The sequence below is a fragment of the Peromyscus californicus genome, unplaced genomic scaffold, assembly GCF_007827085.1.
Source record: "Peromyscus californicus insignis strain IS unplaced genomic scaffold, ASM782708v3 Scaffold_5__1_contigs__length_169319896, whole genome shotgun sequence".
Taxonomy (NCBI): domain Eukaryota; kingdom Metazoa; phylum Chordata; class Mammalia; order Rodentia; family Cricetidae; genus Peromyscus; species Peromyscus californicus.
Genome location: NW_026294573.1, coordinates 160,453,513 through 160,473,058, shown reverse-complemented (window position 1 = coordinate 160,473,058; position 19,546 = coordinate 160,453,513). Strand labels below are relative to the sequence as shown.

The following is a 19,546-nucleotide window of genomic DNA, read 5'->3' as shown; positions in this document are numbered from 1 at the left end:
TTTCATTCGGGAGGAAGGCGATCCCTAAGGCAGAAGCCTTGCTCCGGGCGCTAACAGGCACTTTCCCAAAGACCATACCCTCGTGTGGCTTACCATTAGGTCGCACAGGAGGGCTTCGGACCAAAGGGCTGGTTGACAAGCTGGTTAGCACCATTGCCGCAGTCACCTTGTCCATGTCCAGTTCCTCTGAAGATTTCCTGTAAAACAGGAAGAAGTGCTGTCTGTCTGTGCTCACTCTACCCAAGCAAGGCACTGCAGGCTGCCACGTTGACTTTCTGACGTATCCTCAGGAAAAACCCAATGTTCTGCTAGCTGATGTATATATAAGAGGCCAAGTGACCCAGTCAAAGCCATACACACCAGGAAGGAAGGGGTGCCTTCTTCATGGCGTCCAACAACGATGTGGGTGTGCTGGTGAGCCAGGCAGCCCCTCTGCAGGCCAGTGATGTGCGGGATGAACGACAGACAAACCAACCACCTGGGACAAAGACTTTCTGACAGTGGCAAGTGCTATGCAGGGTTAGCCGTGGACACAGCAGAGACTAGATGTCTCTGAGGAGTGACTTCTGAGGTGATGTGAAGTTGAGGAGGACTCAGTTCTGGGAGTAGAGAGAAGTGTATCTCTACAGCAGTGGCGGCCTAGATGAGGGACCCTAGATGAGTTCTCCAGAGACAGAGGAGGGGCAGAGCTGTTTCCCCTGGGTCGTGTGCCAATGGAACGTTTCACCTTTATTCCACGTGGATTTGAGAGTCACTGGACACTTTCCACAGGCCCACGTGATACGGTTAGTACTTGCCAAACAACGGCTGAGCTGGCATTACGCAGAACAGAGGGCAGGAAAGGCGGAACAGAAAAGGAGGGTATGAGATAGTTGACAGGGGGGTGGATGAGATCGGTGGCTGGAGGCAGTGGCTGGTGACTCTGGGGCATCGGTGGGGGACAGTAGAACGGTGGTCTCTGGATGGCTCCAGCAACAACGTGGGCATTAACAGCCTCCACCCACATGAGAGCAACCAGAGGAGAAACGCATTCAGGGTGTTTAAATTCGAGGGTCCCTCTCGCCTTGTCTCTTTGTGTGTGCCGGTGTGCGAGTGCTTGGGTGTGTGCATGAGTGCGTGCGTCCGTGTGTGTGTGTGGGGGGGGGAGGGGAGCGGCTGTGTGCATGCATGTGGAGGCTCCAGGTTGAGTTTGGGAGTCTTCCTGAATTGCTCTTCTACCTTACACCCTGAGGCGGTCGTGCTGGCCAGCTCACTCTCGCGATTTCCCATCCACACCTTCTGAGGCTCGAGTCACAGGTGAGCACCTGGCAGTTAGTTGGGTTTCTGGGGATCTGAACTGTGGGCTTTCACCACTGAGCAATCTCCTCGGCCCTCAACCTTTGCTTTTCACTTCATTCCCCACATCCTACCCAAGGAAGACGACGGCATGGGAACAGCTGTGGTAATCACCGAGCGAGACAACAAGGTTGCTCTTACTTCATCCTGGCCAGTTAAACACGAACCTGTGAGGCAGCCGTCATGGCGGCTGGAGTCAGCTCGTGTGAGCCTATTTCCTCGGAGAAGTCACAACCGAGAGGCAGACATTTATGTAGTACATTGACACAAAGTAAATGACGCCACCTCCCGGGAGATGAACATTTTCCAATTAGGGAGCAGCCGAAGCAGCACAACAGAGGATTAATAAGCCCTACCTGCAGATGGATTGTCACTTTGACAAATGTGGCTTTCCTTCACAGGTGTGCTGGAGGATTTGTGAAAGCAGTGAACTCTAGACCTCAAAACTTCATAGCACTGCTTCACAAAACTGAGTGGAAAAGAAATCCTTCCACTGGAGAACAGCCAAACACTTCTTTACTTGTGTGTGTGTGTGTGTGTGTGTGTGTGTGTGTGAGTGTGTGTGTGTGTGTGTGTGTGTTTGGGGGGGGTGCTACCTGAGACATTGATCTCATCGGCTAGATGGCATTTAGAATCACCATGGCAACAAACCTCCAGCCCGTCTGCGAGGAACTTACTCGATAGGTGACCTGAGATAGAAGACCTACTGAAATGTGGGCTGCGGCATCCTGTGGCTTGGAGGCTGGACGTAATCAAAAGGAGAATGCTAGCTGAACATAACCATTCATCATTCTCTGCATCTGACTCCAGAGACCAGCTGCCTCAGGTCAGGTCCCTGCCCTTGGCTTCCCTGGAGTGAGCTCACAAACTGTGAGCCCACACAAACCCTCCCTTAGGTTGCTTCTGTCTGGTACTTTGCCATAGCAACAAGACAGGCAGCTAATACATTGCTCCATTAATTTCACCATGAAGTTACCAAAAATCAGTTTGACTTTCTGATACCCAACATGGTACTAAGTAAGATATTCCAAGTTTATTGTTTCAATCCAAGGTGCCAGAGGATGGAAACCTTTGACGTTTTCCTGTAATTCTTCTCAAAATCCCTTATGTGCTTACTCCCCAAACTGTTCCATCAAAAGGTAAATTATTTGTTTCAGTGACTGGCAAATAAAAATACTTGGATAAACAAGCAGGAGCAGGGACAATGAAACTGCCTCCATGGAAGTGTGCGAGACAGTGGCACACCCTCGGAAGCAGAAATCCCTGCGTACACACTCAGCTGCCACGCATCTTTACAGTCACCACAGGCTACAGGATCCGCACACCCTGGGAAAGGTGATGCTGGCCTCCTGCAGAAATGGATTTCCTTGATGCAACACCGAGAAAAGAGCCTAATGCACCTCATGCTCTCCCGGGTGTTGTGCTGGCTCAGTTTCCCCAAGTGACACCAGTGTGGGTGTGGGCACAGCTGGATAGACATTTGCATCCCCTGTTCCAAGACTGAACTACAACCTCTCTCTGTGATGGCCAACCTTCACTGTCAATTTGACCGGATTTCAAATCCCCTAAGAAACAGTCCTGCAAATATCTGTAAGACAGTTTCCATTAACAGATTAACTGTGGGAAATGCACCCTGAGTGTAGGTAACACCATCCCAGACTGGGGGCCTAGACTATACAAAGGAGAAAGGGAGCTGGGTGCCCACATTCATCTTGCTCCCGATGGTCAACACAACATGACCAACATACACAACTCTCCACAACGATGGATGGTACCCTCGAAAGGATACAGTCTGGAGGTCTGGGTTGGGTTCCTTTTCTCTGCCAGTTACAGAATTAAAAGGTAGGAAAAATCTGAAGCACAACAGGTAGCGACAGATAAACCTCATACAACTGTCGTCAGAATTAGCAGTTAAGAAAGGCATTTCTCGGGGGTAAGGAAACATGTGCATTCAGCATACACACAGAGAAAAGGACCCTCTGCTTCACAGAGGGGAGGACTCAGGAGGCCAAAACAATCCAGTCTCTTCTCCAGGCCTGGGGTTTTAAAGCCTCTGAAGACACGTCCTCCTCTACTTTAGGGCTACAGGTACTGACTGGTACTCTGCTGCTGTGTGACATGTCTTGATCAGGCCCTGAACTTGTTGGGTCAGTCCATCAGCAGGAGACTGATGGTGGCAGATAAAAGCTGCCAGGCTTCTGTCTTGGGTCAGGAGGCTGAGGAAGAAGCTGGCCATGTTGGAACTCTGCTGCCTTTATACCGAGCCATGGCCCCTCTCCCTGTCTGTCTGCCCATCAGGGAGTCTAGCTCCTGGTCTCTCAAAACTGTGAGTGGCTTCTGTCAAGCAGCTGATGACAGCAACAAGAAAATACACAACTAATACACTGTTATTAACAAGAGTTCTAAAACCAGACTAAGAAGAGCTGGTACCCAGTACATGGGAATGAGAAGGTGCCACAAGTTTCCCCTAATTTCTAACAGGACTTTGTTAGACATCCTTCTACATCCATCTGGGTTTCAAAGACCCTTTCCCCCAAGTTCTCCTTATATCATTTTTAAAGTTTTGTTTTAACACACAAGGCGAACCTTTTGTTTGGGAGGTCTAGCTAATAATTCAAAAACTGCTCTAACGGCTCTGATGGAAAGCCATGGAGATACCAAGCTAGCTCTGGGTTGGAAGGTTCTTCCATGCTGGCTTGGAAGGTGCTAGGGAGCCTGCCAGGGAGAACTGTGAACAATCTCACTCATCTTCGACACTACACGCTACACTACTGACCGGTCGGCCAGGAAGGATGCACCCATGAATACAGGACTGGCAACTAACCACTTTCTGTTGGAACTGGGATGGTCTCCACAGGAAGGAACTGACACCTGGTACCATAAACCTGGCTGAAAGCCCGTGGCTGGGGAGGTCAGAGGCACTAGCGGGCAAGCGGCAGCTGCTGCTTCTGAGTGACTGTGCTGACGTCCACAGATGAGTGCTCTCGCCAGCTTTACTCCAAACAGCCTCTTTCTGGGGTGGACAGCAGGAAGTGGAGAGGCTGACCAGCGCAGGGGCTGAAATAAGCGACCGTTGAATGCTCAGTCAGAAATGGGACATCTCTACCACTCCCTTCAAGGTTCAGAGAACACTGTGGAAAGAGAGGACAAGAAGAATGGAAGAGCCGGAGGATGGGCGAGGTGTTGTGGAATACTGCAATCAAAAGCAGCTGTGAGCACCTCCATCAGCCCTGCTGAAAAGATGGGAAGGGGCGGGGCTCACAAGGTCCACGCCTTCCGAAGGATCTGCTGGCAGCTGATGGTTGCTGGAGGGAGCAGAGATGTTCTTCCTAGTGTTAAACCACTGGTAAGGTACATATTCCTGGAAATAACCTCTCACTCATGCCCCTGAAACACCCCCAGTGATTGGCTCGCCTAAATAAACACAGGGGTCAAATTTAAATTTAGAAAAGGACAAAAAAAAAACCAAACCATTAAAGTAGAAGTGGAAGTTACTGGGAAGAAAGGGTCAAGGAGATGGGGATAGAGAAGGTAATGCGGTATAAACATGATCAAAAATACATTATATACATGTCAGAAAATATCACAATGAAACCGTTATTCCATATAACTAATAAATGCTAATCAAACATTGCTGTGGGAAATGCTTTTGTACACTGGTTTAATAAAACACTGACCAGCTAGTAGCCAGGCAGGAAGTACAGGCGGGATAAGCAGACAAGGAGAATTCTGGGAAGAGGAAGGCTGAGTCAGCAGACACCAGCCCGCCATCCAGGGACCAGCATGTAATGGCACACAGGTAAAGCCACGGAACATGTGGCAATATAGAGATTAAGAGAAACAGGCTGAGTTTAAATGTAAGAGCTAGTCAGTGGTAGGCCTGAGCTAATGGCCGAGCAGTTTTAATTAATATAAGCTTCTGAGTGATTATTTTATAAGCGGTTGCAGGGTCTGTGGGGCTGGGCAGGACCGGAGAAAACTTCAGCTATAAAATATTAATAAACAAAACCCAAAAGCTGGTCTATGTGGATTTTAAAATGAGAAATAATAGCGAACACATCACTATAAACTGTGTGTTTATTTTACATGGCCAAACTACCAGTATATTTCAAAGTAATTACTGAATGTCATAAAACAGATTCCTAATGAAGAAGAAAAAGAATACAAATTAGTGTAAGCACGTATTTTTAATCACTTTTTAGTTTCTGCATTTTTTTGAGACAGGGTCTCACTATGTTTTCCTTGCCAACTTGAAACTTACTGTGTAAACAGACTGGCCTTGGACACTGCAGCAATCCTCCTGCCTCTGCCTCCAGAGCGTAGGGATCAGGGAACCACAGCTAACCAGAGTGTTCATTTATCTGGAGTACCTTTAGGTTTTCCATTAGCACTGAAGGTCACCACCACCAACCTCAAAGGAATACACAGCACGCCACCACTTAACCCAGATCTCTTAAGAAGAATTTGGATCAAGTTATCAGATGCTATAGCCTTGTGCTGAGTGGTGTTTTTGTTTTTATCTTTGTTAATTTCTTTTGGTACAGTAGTATCTAATTACTGATTAATTAGTGCTGCAGATTCAAATCCTTATAATTAACACTAAGAGATGATACATGAAGTCGAATCTGGTGCACTTGGAGTAAACTGCTGTAAAGCCTTCTGGTGGATTTATAGTAGTTGGGAGGGGGCGCTGGGGGCCAGAATGGATATCCTCTCTTAATGTGAAATTGAATTGAATTTACAATTGCAAACCACACTAATCCCACATTTACTAAAGACAGAGACCTAACTAAGAATTAACCTCTCTTCCACACTTGAGGCTTTTGTTTGTTTGTTTTTCAAGACAGGGTTTCTCTGTGTAGTTTTGGTGCCTGTCCTGGATCTTGCTCTGTAGACCAGGCTGACTTGAAACTCACAGAGATCCGCCTGCCTCTGCCTCCCGGTGCTGGGATTAAAGGTGTGTGCCACTGCCGCTGGCCCACACTTGAGTTTTATGGAATTTAGCAATACTTAGAATAATGGTTAAAGGGATAGGAATCTTCATTGCCATTTTATACGCCATCTAGACCTTGTGATGAGCTGGCTTCCACTGGTGAACAGGACTTCGTGAAGGTGAATCACAGTTGAGAAAGGACAGCAGGGAAGCCCTGGCTTTGCCCAGGAGTCTCATGTTGAAGAGGTGTTGGGAAACAGGAGGGGCAGAGCTTGGGTCAGTACACTGGGCTGGGCATGCTGAGCTGTGTGGTAAGCCAAGAGAAGCCAGGGGACAGACAAGAATGTGGGGGAGGGGAAGAGAGAGGAGGAGACCAATCTTTAGAAAGAGGCAAGAAAGAAAACACACGGAAAGGAAAGGATCTTAAGAGAGCATGCTAAGTTGAGTGAGGTTTCCACCCAGAGGCTCTGTGGATTTTCCTGGATTCTAGTAGAGCCGGACTCTGGACCTCTGCAGAAGAGGCAGCAAAAGTAACGGGAAGTGAGGAAGCGCAGAGCATGGCTCTGCATCACGTTAACCCATGGCTTCGAATCAGTCTGTCTCTCTACCCGCACAGCCCTGGGTGAGTTCCTTAAGCTGAGTCTCTCCGTTGCTTCATCTAGACCAGGAGTATAAATCAGGCTTCTGAGAGGATTAAAGAAGAAAATGTCCAAGAGCACCAGCATGAGCCTCCGAATTCCTGCCCAAGTTCACCAGCCGGTCCTGACATTCAAATCCATGACTACACCCATGACGTGTCCCCAGGAAAGGGGACAGAGGCAGACTTCTCTCGTTCCTTACTCAAACCCAGCAATAGCAGCTGTCTTCTGCCTCCTCTGTCCTTCCCTTTCCCTGCTGATTTCAGTGTGTGTGTGTGTGTGTGTGTGTGTGTGTGTGTGTGTGTGTGTGTGCGTGCGCGCGCGCACCAGGTTTTTCATGAATGTCAAAACTGCTCCAAGCTCCTCTGTAAGAGGCTTGTGGAGGTGCAGCCTCGGGCTTCTCACTAGGATCACAAGTTGGTGCTGTCACCAACTCGACATATCATGAATCTCCACACATGTTGCAAGCCCAGGCAGATTTTGTGCTGAAAGAGTCTATGCTATCCGTATTCCAGGAGGGCTGTGTGCTGGAGGCTGCACCGGATTAGAGAAGCACGGTCTCCAGGTAAAGCAATAGCCTGCCCTCTGAGCTCCAGGCTAGAGGAGAACCGGACCTTCATCTCTGTCTCCCTCTCTCCTTTCCCTTTCTCCCCACTGCCCCTCCTGTTCTGGAAAAGCTACACACCAGAAGGAAGGTCACGTGAGGACCTGCCTAGGTGAATGGGGGGAAGGATGCTGAGGTTGAAACCAGCCTGGCTGCTACCAGCCTCGGGAAGGATGGGTTTCTGGGTGGCTGAGGGCGAGGCTGCTGTGGAGAGGACAGACTGATCCTAGTGTGCTGTGCAGCCTGGAATGGCTTCCACCTTTTGTGAGGGTTTTCTTCCCTATCTGCAAAGCTCTAAGAGGCACCAGTGGTTCACACTGGGGTGCAGTAGGGACAGGCTGAGAAGGTTCATGAGTGATCAGGTTTGTCCTTCAGAAAGCTCCCTCTGGCTGCCTGTGGAAAATGACTTCCTCGAGTTTAACAACAGGTCTGTGGCAACAGGCTGCTGGATGATGTCATCTGTGACACGAGGAGGAGACCAGGGAAGTGTGGACAATCTCAATGAGGCCTCGGGTCCCCGGTTCTCACTCACAGCTGGGCACAGCAGGTGCAGCCCTGAGCAGTCAACCTTGGCAGCGCTTACATGCTCAGCCAGCTGTTTCTGCCTTTCCTTCTTTGAAGCTGCATCCTGTCTTGGATCTCTTTGCTTAGAGGATGTCAACCAACAGTGTCTCTCCTGACCATCTCCATCAGCCACAGGGAGATATTACACCCCAGGGCATCATGAACGCCGTTTATCTACAATTAAAGTGCTGTAGTAAGAACTGGAAATAAAGTTGAATAATACCTTTCTTAAATTAGTACAAATCTAGTTACCTGGCAACTACTAAAATCTGCTGTCTAGACTAAAATCAGTCACTTCTTCTGCTTTCAGTGTTGGGCTCAAACCCAGGGCCCTGCACACATGAGCGGAAAGTTCAGCTGCTTCAGAGTCTCAGGGCTGTCCACAAACAAGCTAGAAATGAAATCTCTTCTATTGGAGCTATTGCAGCATCCATGCTCAGTTCTGGAATCCAGGAAGGTTTTACTAAGAGCTTGGGAAATGAGATTTCATAACTATTCCTGTGATGAGGAACAAAAACTTCTTTTTCTATAGAAATCCTGTAAAAGAAGTAATAGATGTTATAGTGATTTGAATAAGAATGGCCCCCATAGGCTCATATATTTGAATGCTCAGTCATCAGGGAGTGGTACTTCTTGAGAAGGATGAGGAGGTGTGGCTTTGTTGGAGTAGGTATGGCCTTGCTGGAGAAAGTGTGTCACTGTGGGCGGGCTTTGAGGTTTCAAAAGCCCAAGCCAGGCCCAGTGTTGTGTGGTGGTATTTTACTTATACTGAAATGTGATTTTAATTGTATGTTAATAAATAAAGTTGTCTGGGGGTCAGAGCTATTAGAGTCATAGCAAGTGCGTGGCGGCGGTAGCGCACGCCTTTAAGGACCTGGAGGGCGGTACATTCAGGCAGTGACGAGGCAGTCACATGTTTGGGTTTACAACCAATGAGAAGGCAGAACAGGAAGACTTAAAAGACAGACACACAGGAAGTAGGTCCTTTTCGGAGAGCTCTCTTGGCTGGAGAGGATCCCTGAATCAGAAAGGGTGAGGCTGTTAGCTCTGACCTCTTGGCTTTCTTCTCTGAATTGGCTCTGTGTTTCTTATTTTATAAGACCATTGGTTACATCTACAGTGTTGCTCTCTCTTCCTGCTGCCTGTGGATCCAGATGTAGAACTCTTAGCTACTTCTCCAGCACCACATCTGCCTGCATGCCACATCCTGTCATAATGATAATGGACTAAAGCTCTAGAACTGTAAGCAAGCACCAATTACATGTTTTCTTTTGTAAGAGTTACCATGTTGTGATGTTTCCTCACAGCAACAGAACAGTGACTAAGATAGATGTTAACACCTCTAATTTAGATACTATCCGCTTTGTTTTGTTTTCTGACACAGGGTCTCTCACTGGGCCTGGAAGTTGCTCATTAGGCCAGACTGGCAATGCCAGTGAGCCCAGAGATGTGGCTTTCTCTGCCTCCCCAGCACTGGGATTACAAGTGCTCGCCACCATGCCTGGCTTTTTACATGATGCCGGGGAATCGCATTCCATGATTGCATGGCAAGCACTGTACCAAACAAGCTATCTCCCCAGCCATATGTTCAGCTGCTGAATCTTTTAAGATTACAGGAAAACTCAGAGAAGCATTTTGTGGTCTTGATCAAACAACAGAAAAATTAAACAGATCCCAACAAGGCAACATCAACTAAGACTTCTGAAACTACCTGTGTTGAAGATCAACTTTAAAACATTTCTAATCTATGATGAACTGATACTTTTATTAAATACATGAAAACAATGGTCCTTGGAAATCACTACAAATTTCTAAACCAGTGGACGATGGCAGGGTCCAAGATGTGGTGGTTGGAGCTGAATATAGAGGAGCAAAGGTAAAGGATGCTGCAACACCAACGGCAGGGTGTGTATCCAATAGCCTCTGGATTCATCCAATGGTAACAGGATCGAGGAGAGAACACTGTGGTCTTCAACAAAGGGAGAAGGACCAGGATGTCAGGAAGCAAGGAGAAGCACCGCCAACATCCCTCAGAGGCTCTTTTATGTTCTAGGTGTGAAGCTTTAGACTGCAGCTCACATGGTCTTCCAGGAGTCACAGGCAGTCTTAAACCATGTTCTCTGTGAACATGTGATCACAACCTGGGGCTGCTGTGCTGGGATATTTGATTGAACTGTGGAAACTGAGACTGTGTTAATAAAATCAACCTTGCATCAAAGGACGGAGCCAGCAACTAGTTGACAGGAATTAGCCTTACAGAGAAGCCAGGAAGATGGACAGAGAAGTGCACAGGAGGAGGAGAGAGGGACTTAGAGATGTGCAGTCTTTTTGGTTTGGAACGGCTGGAGAGATGCTCTCTTGCTGGGTCTCTAGCCAAAAAGGAAGGTCAGCTGGTTGCTTCTTGATCTCTCTTAGCTAGCAGGTTTTCACTCCAACATCTGATTCCCAAGTTTTTATTGGTAAATAAAATGATAGAGACTTAATTAAAAACTACATTTGGTGGCAGCTGCAGAGCCAGTACTGGAGGGGCTGGAAATCCTACCCTGCAGTGGGGTGGTGATTGTGGGGCTGTGGGGCAGCAGACAATAGTTAAAATATCCAGAGATTCAGGCGCAGCCCCTAAGCCAACGGAAAAACAACAGGCACATCATGTGATGGAAAAGGAGACCAGAGAGAATGCGACAAATTGCTGAAATTTCTTTTGATAGCGTGTACTTTGTGGGTCTCTGTGTATATGTGACTATGTGGTTAGTGTCATGTGTTTTACAGGGCTTGCATCTGGGTCACAGCCATGTGTGTCTGGGTCCTGTGTGTACTTGTGCATGTGTCTGTGTGAGTTGACATCCTGTGTAGATCTGTGTTGAGTATCTCTGTGTGTATATACATTTGGATCCTGTATGTATGTGAGGCTGCGCTTCTATCTCTGCTGTATTGGAACAGGACTGTCCCTGGCTCGGTCTCCTTCTAGGGGCAGCCAGCATTTTCCCTCCTAGCTCTTTGAGAGGAAGTCCTGGCTAGTTTCTCTCCATCCCATGGAGGATGTACCTGCTGTCCTCAGAAGTCCATGCAGAGCAACACGCTCTCCAGGAACCTCTCGGCTGGGCTGCCTCTGGCCAGGCTGCTGTCTGTCTGGGCTGTCAGCCAGCTGTCCCACAGTATGCCTTGTCAGCAGGGCCTGCCATTCATTCAGGGACAGCAGAGTCCACTCTAATGGGAAGGCAGAGCTCTGTATCATTCAGGAAATCTGAAGTTAGCAGTCTACTCAATAATGTCCCAGTTACCCTTGAGGAGAAAACTGTCATCAAAACTGCATCTCTCACTCATGTTCACGATAGGTCATCCCTGATGTACTGTGGGGCTCATTATGTTACTGCCTGGAGGCCTCAAATCCATTCATGCCCCACTAATGTAAACAGCTGCTAGCCACGGTTTATGGTGATAATTATTTTATGCAGGAAGTTGGAGAAAACAAGTCCAGTGAAAGACCTGCCAACGTAAAAACTGTGGATAAAGTCACTGTCCCCAAGACAAAAATAAGCAAGCAACAACCACAAAACCCAACTAAATTAAAAAAGACAGTATTTATTATTTCTGCTGCCTCTCCTACCTGTAACAGCGGCTACTATGCAAGCAACAAACTGACTATGGCTCCCTGCCATTTCTCTTTCTATCTGTTTAAAGAGTGGAGTCCAATCATCTTTTCTGACCTCGATAAACGTCCTAGGAGCATGAACAGGGCTCCCACTCCATCTAAAAGGCAGTTCTGCAGCCACGGATGCTCAGGTGTCAAGAAAGGACTGGGAATACACACCCTTCAGAGTGATCACTTGAGCTGGACAGAAAATGGCAGGCTCCACTCCTTCACATGCCCTGGGACAGGGAGCTGATGCTACAAGTCCATGGTGTCCATACATGATGCTATAAAGTGGGTGGGTCTGTAAGTGATGTGCCAGAATCAATCCCTCCTAAAGCAGCACTTAATTTTCATATCTGGCTTCAAAAAGGAAATAATACAATTTTTAAAAATGTCTGTGTCTTCTTTGTAGCCATAGACAGTATTTAATGTATATCAAGGATGCTAAACTTTTATACACACTACTTTAAATTACCAGTGTGTGTGGATGTCACTGCCACATTCTATTAAGAGACAGCCTTTGGAACTCTTTTTTTTTTTTTTAAAGGAAACTTAGCCAGTTGGTCCAAGCAATGACCCAATGGGATCTTCAGACCCCACACTGATGGTCCTTCCTGACCATCTCCTTGGCTTTGTTTCTGTCTTTTTTGGTTATCTTAGGACAGGATCACACTATGTAGACCAGGCTGTTATGAATTCAGGTCTTCTTGCTTCTGCTTCCTGAGTATTAGAATTAAAGGTGCATGTTATCACACCTTGCCCATGACTTCGTTTCCAACTGGAGGTATACATACAATTTTCTGTGACTGAAATAGTCATATGAACTAAAATGCAATTCATTTTAGATTATATATTTAATTTTTGTATTCAATTTAAAATTTTATATATATATATTTGGTTTTTCGAGACAGGGTTTCTCTGTGTAGCTTTGCGCCTTTCTTGATCTCGCTCTGTAGACCAGGCTGGCCTTGAACTCACAGTAAAATGATATTATAATGAAAAGAATTTTTTATTTACATATAGATGGCTTTGTCTACATTAGTGAGAACATAGTATATAAAGGTTGAAGTCAATAAATAGATTAAATTACAGGGGTAACAATTACCCGTTATGAAGGGTTCTTTCTTTTTCTTTCTTTTGAGACAGCCTCTTACTCTGTAGCCCTGGTTGGCCTAGAACTCTCTATGTAGCCTTGAACTCTATGGCTAGCCATGAACTCAGAGACATCCCCCTGCCTCTACCTCCCAAGTAGAATGCTAGGATTAAAGGTGGTAGTCACTTGGTACTCACTTTTAAAATCATTTTCAATAGCTTTCCTTTAGTAGTCTCATGCTTAGCATGTTTTTATTCTTTAAGGCCACACTTTATTTTAGGTACGGCAATGCACTTTACATTTAATAATACTGTGACAGAATAGCTTTAAATGGAGGAAAAAAGGGAAAAATTTCAAACTACAAACCCCTCCCTCAAAACAAATTTCAAAAATCCTCTTTTCCAAATGGGTCAATGTAAGGAATACATTCGGTGGCTAGTCCTGTCTGGTTCTTACTGCACTGATTGGCAGTGGGATGAAAAGAGAGGCCAACTTCCACAGCCTGCCTCAGAGGGATAGCATGTGTGAACTGTTTGAGAATGCAAAGATGGCTCCTGGCACTTAAATACCCAGAAAGCTGAATTCTCATACCCACCACAGTGTGGGTGGGTGGGGGGAGGTAGAGGGAGCCATGAAAGAGTCAAAGATAGAACAGGTTAGCCTTATACCCTCTTTCATGACTTAACATCACACTGCATATTCTCCCTCATATTTGGATCCTGGTCTATTAGGTATACACACATATATGGAAACAGGTGTAAGTATGGAAGAGTTTAAAAATTTAGAAAGGAGACCAAAAGAGGGTCCAATTAGATGGTGAATGGTGGCGTGTAAGCAAAACGACACACATAAGAGGATATAAAGCATGTTTTGAATGACTAAATTTCAGCTCACCTCCTGTACTAACATACCCTACCAATGATACCTGATTTATGCTATTTGGTCGAACCATTTAAAATTACCAATATTTAATAATCTCTATCTGTACAGATCTATGCCAATTTCATAAGGTTGAACCTGATCATTTCCATGTGTTTAGTGTGTGTGCAGATACACGTTTGTGAGTGGACACACATGTATCACATGTGCATTTGGAGGCTAGAGGACTACCACTGGTGGGCCACTCCTCAAGAGCCATGCACCTTTTCTGAGGCAGGGTCTCTGGTCTGGAGCTTCCTAGGCAGCTGCCAGTAAGCCCAGGGACCCTAGCACATGGAAGTTCAAGTGTCCCACTGGGGGACTTACCGCCACGTCCCCAGCGCCGGGCTTACATGTGAACGCCACCACCCCCGGCATTTTTACATGGGTTCTGGGAATCAAACTCAGGTCCTCATGCTTACGAGGTAAGCGCCATACTGATGGAGCCATCTTCCCAGCCCCTCAACAGGACTGGCTGTGCTCACTGAAATGTTTATCTTTAGTTTGAGACCAATGAGCCTGTGCTGGATAGTTTTATGTCAACATGACACAAGCTAGAGTCATCTGGAAAGAGGGAACCTCAATTTAAAAAAATGCCTTTACCAGACTGGTCTGTGAGCAAGCCTGTTGCTTGATGTGTGAAGGCCCAGCTCCCTGAGACATTCAAAACGACTGGGGTTCAGCCTCTAACAGTCTTTTTCCCAGGGTTCCAGAAGAGAGGCTACCAGTGGCAGGAATTAATCTGAGGTAATGAATGTAAGAGCACCGAGCTCTTTAGTCCACACACTTTATTCTTCTGAGTCAAAATCGATCTACACGGCCTCAATTCTGCTCTCATACTTAGCTCCTTTCTTGCCTGATATCTCTCTATGTTTTTCTGCTGTTCTCTCTAAATTCTATCTGAACTCTCCCATCTCGTTCTTCCCCATCTAGGTCTTCCCCATCCTCCATCTCGTTCCTCTAATCCTCTCTTCTAGCCCTTCTCAAGTCTCTGTCTTCTGGTTCTCCTCAGCTCTCTCAAGGTGTTTCAGTTATAGACCCACACAAAACAGCAATTCTCTGGCCAAGGCAAGGTCACCCAGGCTTGAATTCTTACAGGGTCATAAAGGCAGATAAGAGTTGACCTCAGGAGGTAACTGTCAGGCTTTCTTTTACAACCCAAAAGGGGAGTGGTTAAAAGAGGTGGGGTCAACTAAGAACTAACATCAGTTAATATATCAGAAAAAGGGAATTTATGTGCTCAAACTACATTCCTAGAAGTGGTTAGGTAAAATGTGAGGAGTCCACAGTGTTAGTATAAACCATGAGTAAAATACAACTGCCTATATTTCTCAGTATAACTTGGCTATGCCGTTTTCTGGCAGAGCAGGGGTAGCTAGGCAGTCTGTGTCACAGCTTGATGTACCTGGTATATAAAAAGCCCTTTTGTTCTAAGGAGGGTTAAAGCTTAATTTGCACAAGAAACAAAGCTATGTATCTAACACCTAACATCTTCTTGGCCTAGGTGGTGTCTCCCTAAGGATATTTACCTTAATTCAGGAGACTAGCAGCTGGTCTGGAATGTTTATTCTGTCTGTCATTTGTCCTTGTATGTTTGAGAGGTATCTCAGATAAAATGCTTTTGTTCAGAGCTGGCCCTGGCCTTGGATGCTAGCTAAAAGAGATGTCTGATTCTAATGCTAAAAGAGAGAAACAAAAAGCCTAGAAGAAGGAAGCCTTGCCTGTGTGACTGTTACCCAAATGCCTTAATTGTATAGGGAAAAACTATGTCCAAAGAATGATCAATCCACACTGTTAGTTCTTAGGAAAAATAATCAATTGGAGGAGCTATAAAAGTGCACATGAAATTCATAGAAGAAAACAGCTGATAATATTAAAAAGCCAACAACATCAATACTTCCTTGAGTCCTGGCTTCCTCTGGAGAAGCCCTTGACTCTTCCAGGTAGATGCTCTGTCGTAATCAGCTGTATTCCTACTTCATATTTCTGTGGCTCATAGCACTGAGACAACCCTAACCCTGGGCTGGTGGTCCTGGGTGCTACAAGAAAGCAGACTGAGCAAGCCAGTAAACAACATACACCATGGCCTCTGCATTATTTCCTGCCTCTGGGTTCCTGCCTCGAGTTCCTGTCCTAACTTCCCTCAGTGATGGAGCATGACCCGAGAGTTGTAAGCTGAAATAAACCTTTTCCTCCCCAAGTTGCCCTTTGTCATGGCATTTTACCACAGCAATAGAAACTCTGGCTGAGGCAAAGCCAAACAGTGGTTCTCTTTTCTAAGGTTTGTTGTAAGTTATGACTGAAGATCACCTCCTGTTAGTAAAACTCGGGGCCTCAGTTCGCCTGCACTGCTCATGTGCAAAGCGCTGCTTTAGCAGAGTCCTTGGGCCGCAGTCATCCACATTCCCCACACGACTCGAACGTCCCCATCCAGGGAAGCACCTGTTTGGCTCTGCAGGATTCTCATACACTCTTATTACTGGATCTATTTTCTGCTTAAATTTTAACCATGTTATTAACACACACTTACACTAATTCATATAGCCATATCTTGACAGCCAATCAATTTGAACAGCAAATATATGCACCCCATTCCTAGAAAAGGGTATTTCTACCACTCTTTATATTTGATCAGAACAGCACCAATTGAGTGTTACACAATCACCCCCACCAATGCACATTTAGCTGTGCCTACAAAGCATGACTTCCCCAGAGCAAATGGCAGAAGAATCTGATACCCTCAGAAACACAATGCAAAGGTTGCGGCTGGACACTACAGGAGATCAGTAACACAGCCAAGTGGGCCCTAGGCCAGGAGGCCACAGGCCAGAGCATATCCAGTTCCCCGTAATAAGAGGCAGATGAATACAGGTTAGCAATGCTAAAACGGCTTAGGCTAAAGCCGAGTTAAGGCCACAGCCTAGGGAGAGCGGAGCACTACATCAAAGCTACTGTTTCCTATTTCCTCTGGAAACAATACATGTGGCTTGTAAGCTTAGGTGCCAGAATTAATATTTAATATAAAAGGCATCACTATGAATAGCTGGATGGCTATCAGGTCCCACATTGTTTCCACCTATGCTGACAAATTTTCACTCATTTAGGTTGTTACAATACCACAGGAGCAGTAGATCACGGTATTGCGATGGCCACATAAGAGCTTGCTGTAATGGCGCGTTGATTAAACTATACTGAGCTTGCCTCTTCCATTATCTTTCAATTCTATGCTATTAGAAAGTTCCAGATACCTGAAATGCAAAGAGGCCTCTATTAATATTCAATTAATATAATTCAGTGCCTGCCTGTTTTCTTTTCCTTATAAAGGCTTTCCATGGGGCTGGAGAGATGGCTCAGAGGTTAAGAGCACTGGCTGTTCTTGCAGAGGTCCTGAGTTCAATTCCTAGCAACCACATGGTGGCTCACAACCATCTGTAATGAGATCTGGTGGCCTCTTCTGGCGTGCAGGCATACATGCAGGCAGAACACTGTATACATAATAATAAATAAATCTTAAAAAAAAAAAATAAAGGCTTTCCACATACTTCTAGTGTACCTACAAGCTTATGATATGGCTTAGATACGGGCTTGCTTCATGGGCTATAGTCGTTTGGGATAAATGAGCATGTGGATTAAGAGGAAACAGTAAAGGTGATGGTTCCCATCAGTCCCTTTTCCCTGGGATAGGCACATTTTAAATGACAAAAACCTTGATGTATTTTACTGTGGGAAAGCTCAAGGTCACGAAAGACAGGTGTCCTGAAGGTGTAGGCATGCATGAGAGCAGACTGAGCGAAGGCAGAGTTTCCTGGGATGAAATGACAAAACTCACTCAACAAAACCAGCAGTGGCTCACCAAGGCTGACCTGGCACTGGCAGCCACTGGCAGCCACTGGCAGGCACTGGAACCTTCCACTTGTGCCCACCAGCCTCACGGAGCCTTTCTTTCACTATTCCCTGGGGGGCCCCCTTCTTTCTTCAGATGATCCAATGTTTAGAAAGTTCTCTGCACTGACCAATGCAGCCTCTTCCTTGCACATTCATATTCCAGGATGACAGAGAACAGCTTGGATCATTCTTTCACACACACACACACACACACACACACACACACACACACACACACGCACGCACGCACGCACACACGCCCGCACGCACGCACACACACACACACACACAAAACAAAACAAACTCTCAAATTTGATAAGCCAGAATGCCTGTCTAAGCCTTTTTCTTTTAAAAATGGGCTAATCATCTTTGTGTCTTGAATGTTCTGCCTGAACAGCCTAAATGTCTAATACTCACACTATATTTCTATGGGTGAAATAAGCTCTAGTTTGGTGTAGTGGGTAGCCATTCCAGCTTTCTTTAGGATAGGACACCTTTTGGAATGATCTTTGTAACATGCCATTTACCTATGCTCTATACTTCTCTGGATTTTAGTATGTGTTTCTTACTTGATATTGTTTGCATTGGTTGTACTTCCATCTTATCTAGGTCATTATCCCTCATTATTCCTGGACAATATTTGATAACCATTCCTTTGTATATAGTCTTGTATTAGGTTAGAACTTTCTTATTTAGACAAAAAGGGGGAGATGTAGTGGGTAGCCATTCCAGCTTTGATCTGGAAGTTCCAACCCCCATTGAGGCTTCCATAACTGTCACGCCTACAAGGCAGGCCCAAGAGAGGACCCTGAAGACCCAAGATCCAGATGTGCCGGCTCTTTTGGTTCCTGGACCCTGGATGCTGAAGGTAGACTGAGCAGAGAGTTCTCCAGAGAACACTGCTGGCCTGCGTCACACCTTTCCCAGACCCTGCAACCTACCTATCCCTTCACTTGTGAGTTACCCCACAAAATAAACCTCCCTTTTAACTACGTGGAGTGGCCTTAATAATTTCACCAATAGTTTGGTTCTGTCTTACACTCAGGACAGAACCCAGTATTGTTGGCATAACAGGACCCAAGGTCTATGAAGGGGACTCTGGTCAAGGTGCGTGTGCGTAGGGGGGGTGGTGATGGTAGTTGTGGTTTAAGTTTTCTTTTTAATAATGAGTTTGTTGAAATATATGTATAATTTGTATAGATAAAATTTCATGTTTTTAGAGTGTAGAATTCAGTGGTTTTTAGTATACTGACAGGCTACAGCCATCTGTTACCTCTTCCAAGACATTGCCATCATCCCAGAAAGACTGCCATCCTTCAGCCTCTGCCAGCACTGTCTACTTGCTGTCTACAGATTCGTCTATTCTGAACATTTCACACGAATGAACTCATACCCGTGAGATAATCTGTGATCAGTTCCCTCCATTTAACACAGTGTTTCTGGAGTTCACTTATTATTATTAATTATGGACAGACAATGCCCCACTGCACGGACACACCACATTTGGTTACCCACGCATCAGTTCGTGAGGCCCTCGATCTACTACTCTCTGATACTGTGTTTAATACTTTATGAACACACAGACATTTTCGTGGGAGCGTGAGTAAGTAGAATTGCTGCATCGTACCGTAATTCTAAGTTCAGTCCTCTGGAGAAATGCTCGATTTCCTTCCACAGCAGCTGTGCCGCTTCACAACCTCCAGCACCGTCCCCACCCCACACCTTTCCCCACATTTGCTGGGGTCCATCTTTTTGTCACAGCCATCACTTTGACTTGCACTGTCCTGATGACTAAGGATGTTGAACATCTACACACGACTCTAATTTCTGCTTGCTTATCTTTAATGGAAAACCAGTTACTCAAATCCGCTGCTCATTTCTAAAACTGGGTTGTTTTTTAATTAAGTCCTGCGTGGTTTTAGATATTCTGAATGTTCTCTGC

General features: G+C 45.9%; 1 protein-coding gene across 1 annotated transcript in view; it reads right to left on the bottom strand.

Annotated features, from left to right (window-relative positions):
- Nucleotides 1-19,546, bottom strand: part of Znf704 (zinc finger protein 704) — a 208,735-nt gene that overhangs the window by 45,979 nt on the left and 143,210 nt on the right. Inside the window, exon 3 of the mRNA XM_052715088.1 lies at nucleotides 94-197. Coding sequence (XP_052571048.1) covers nucleotides 94-197 — 104 coding nt within the window. The remainder of the gene's footprint in view (nucleotides 1-93; nucleotides 198-19,546) is intronic.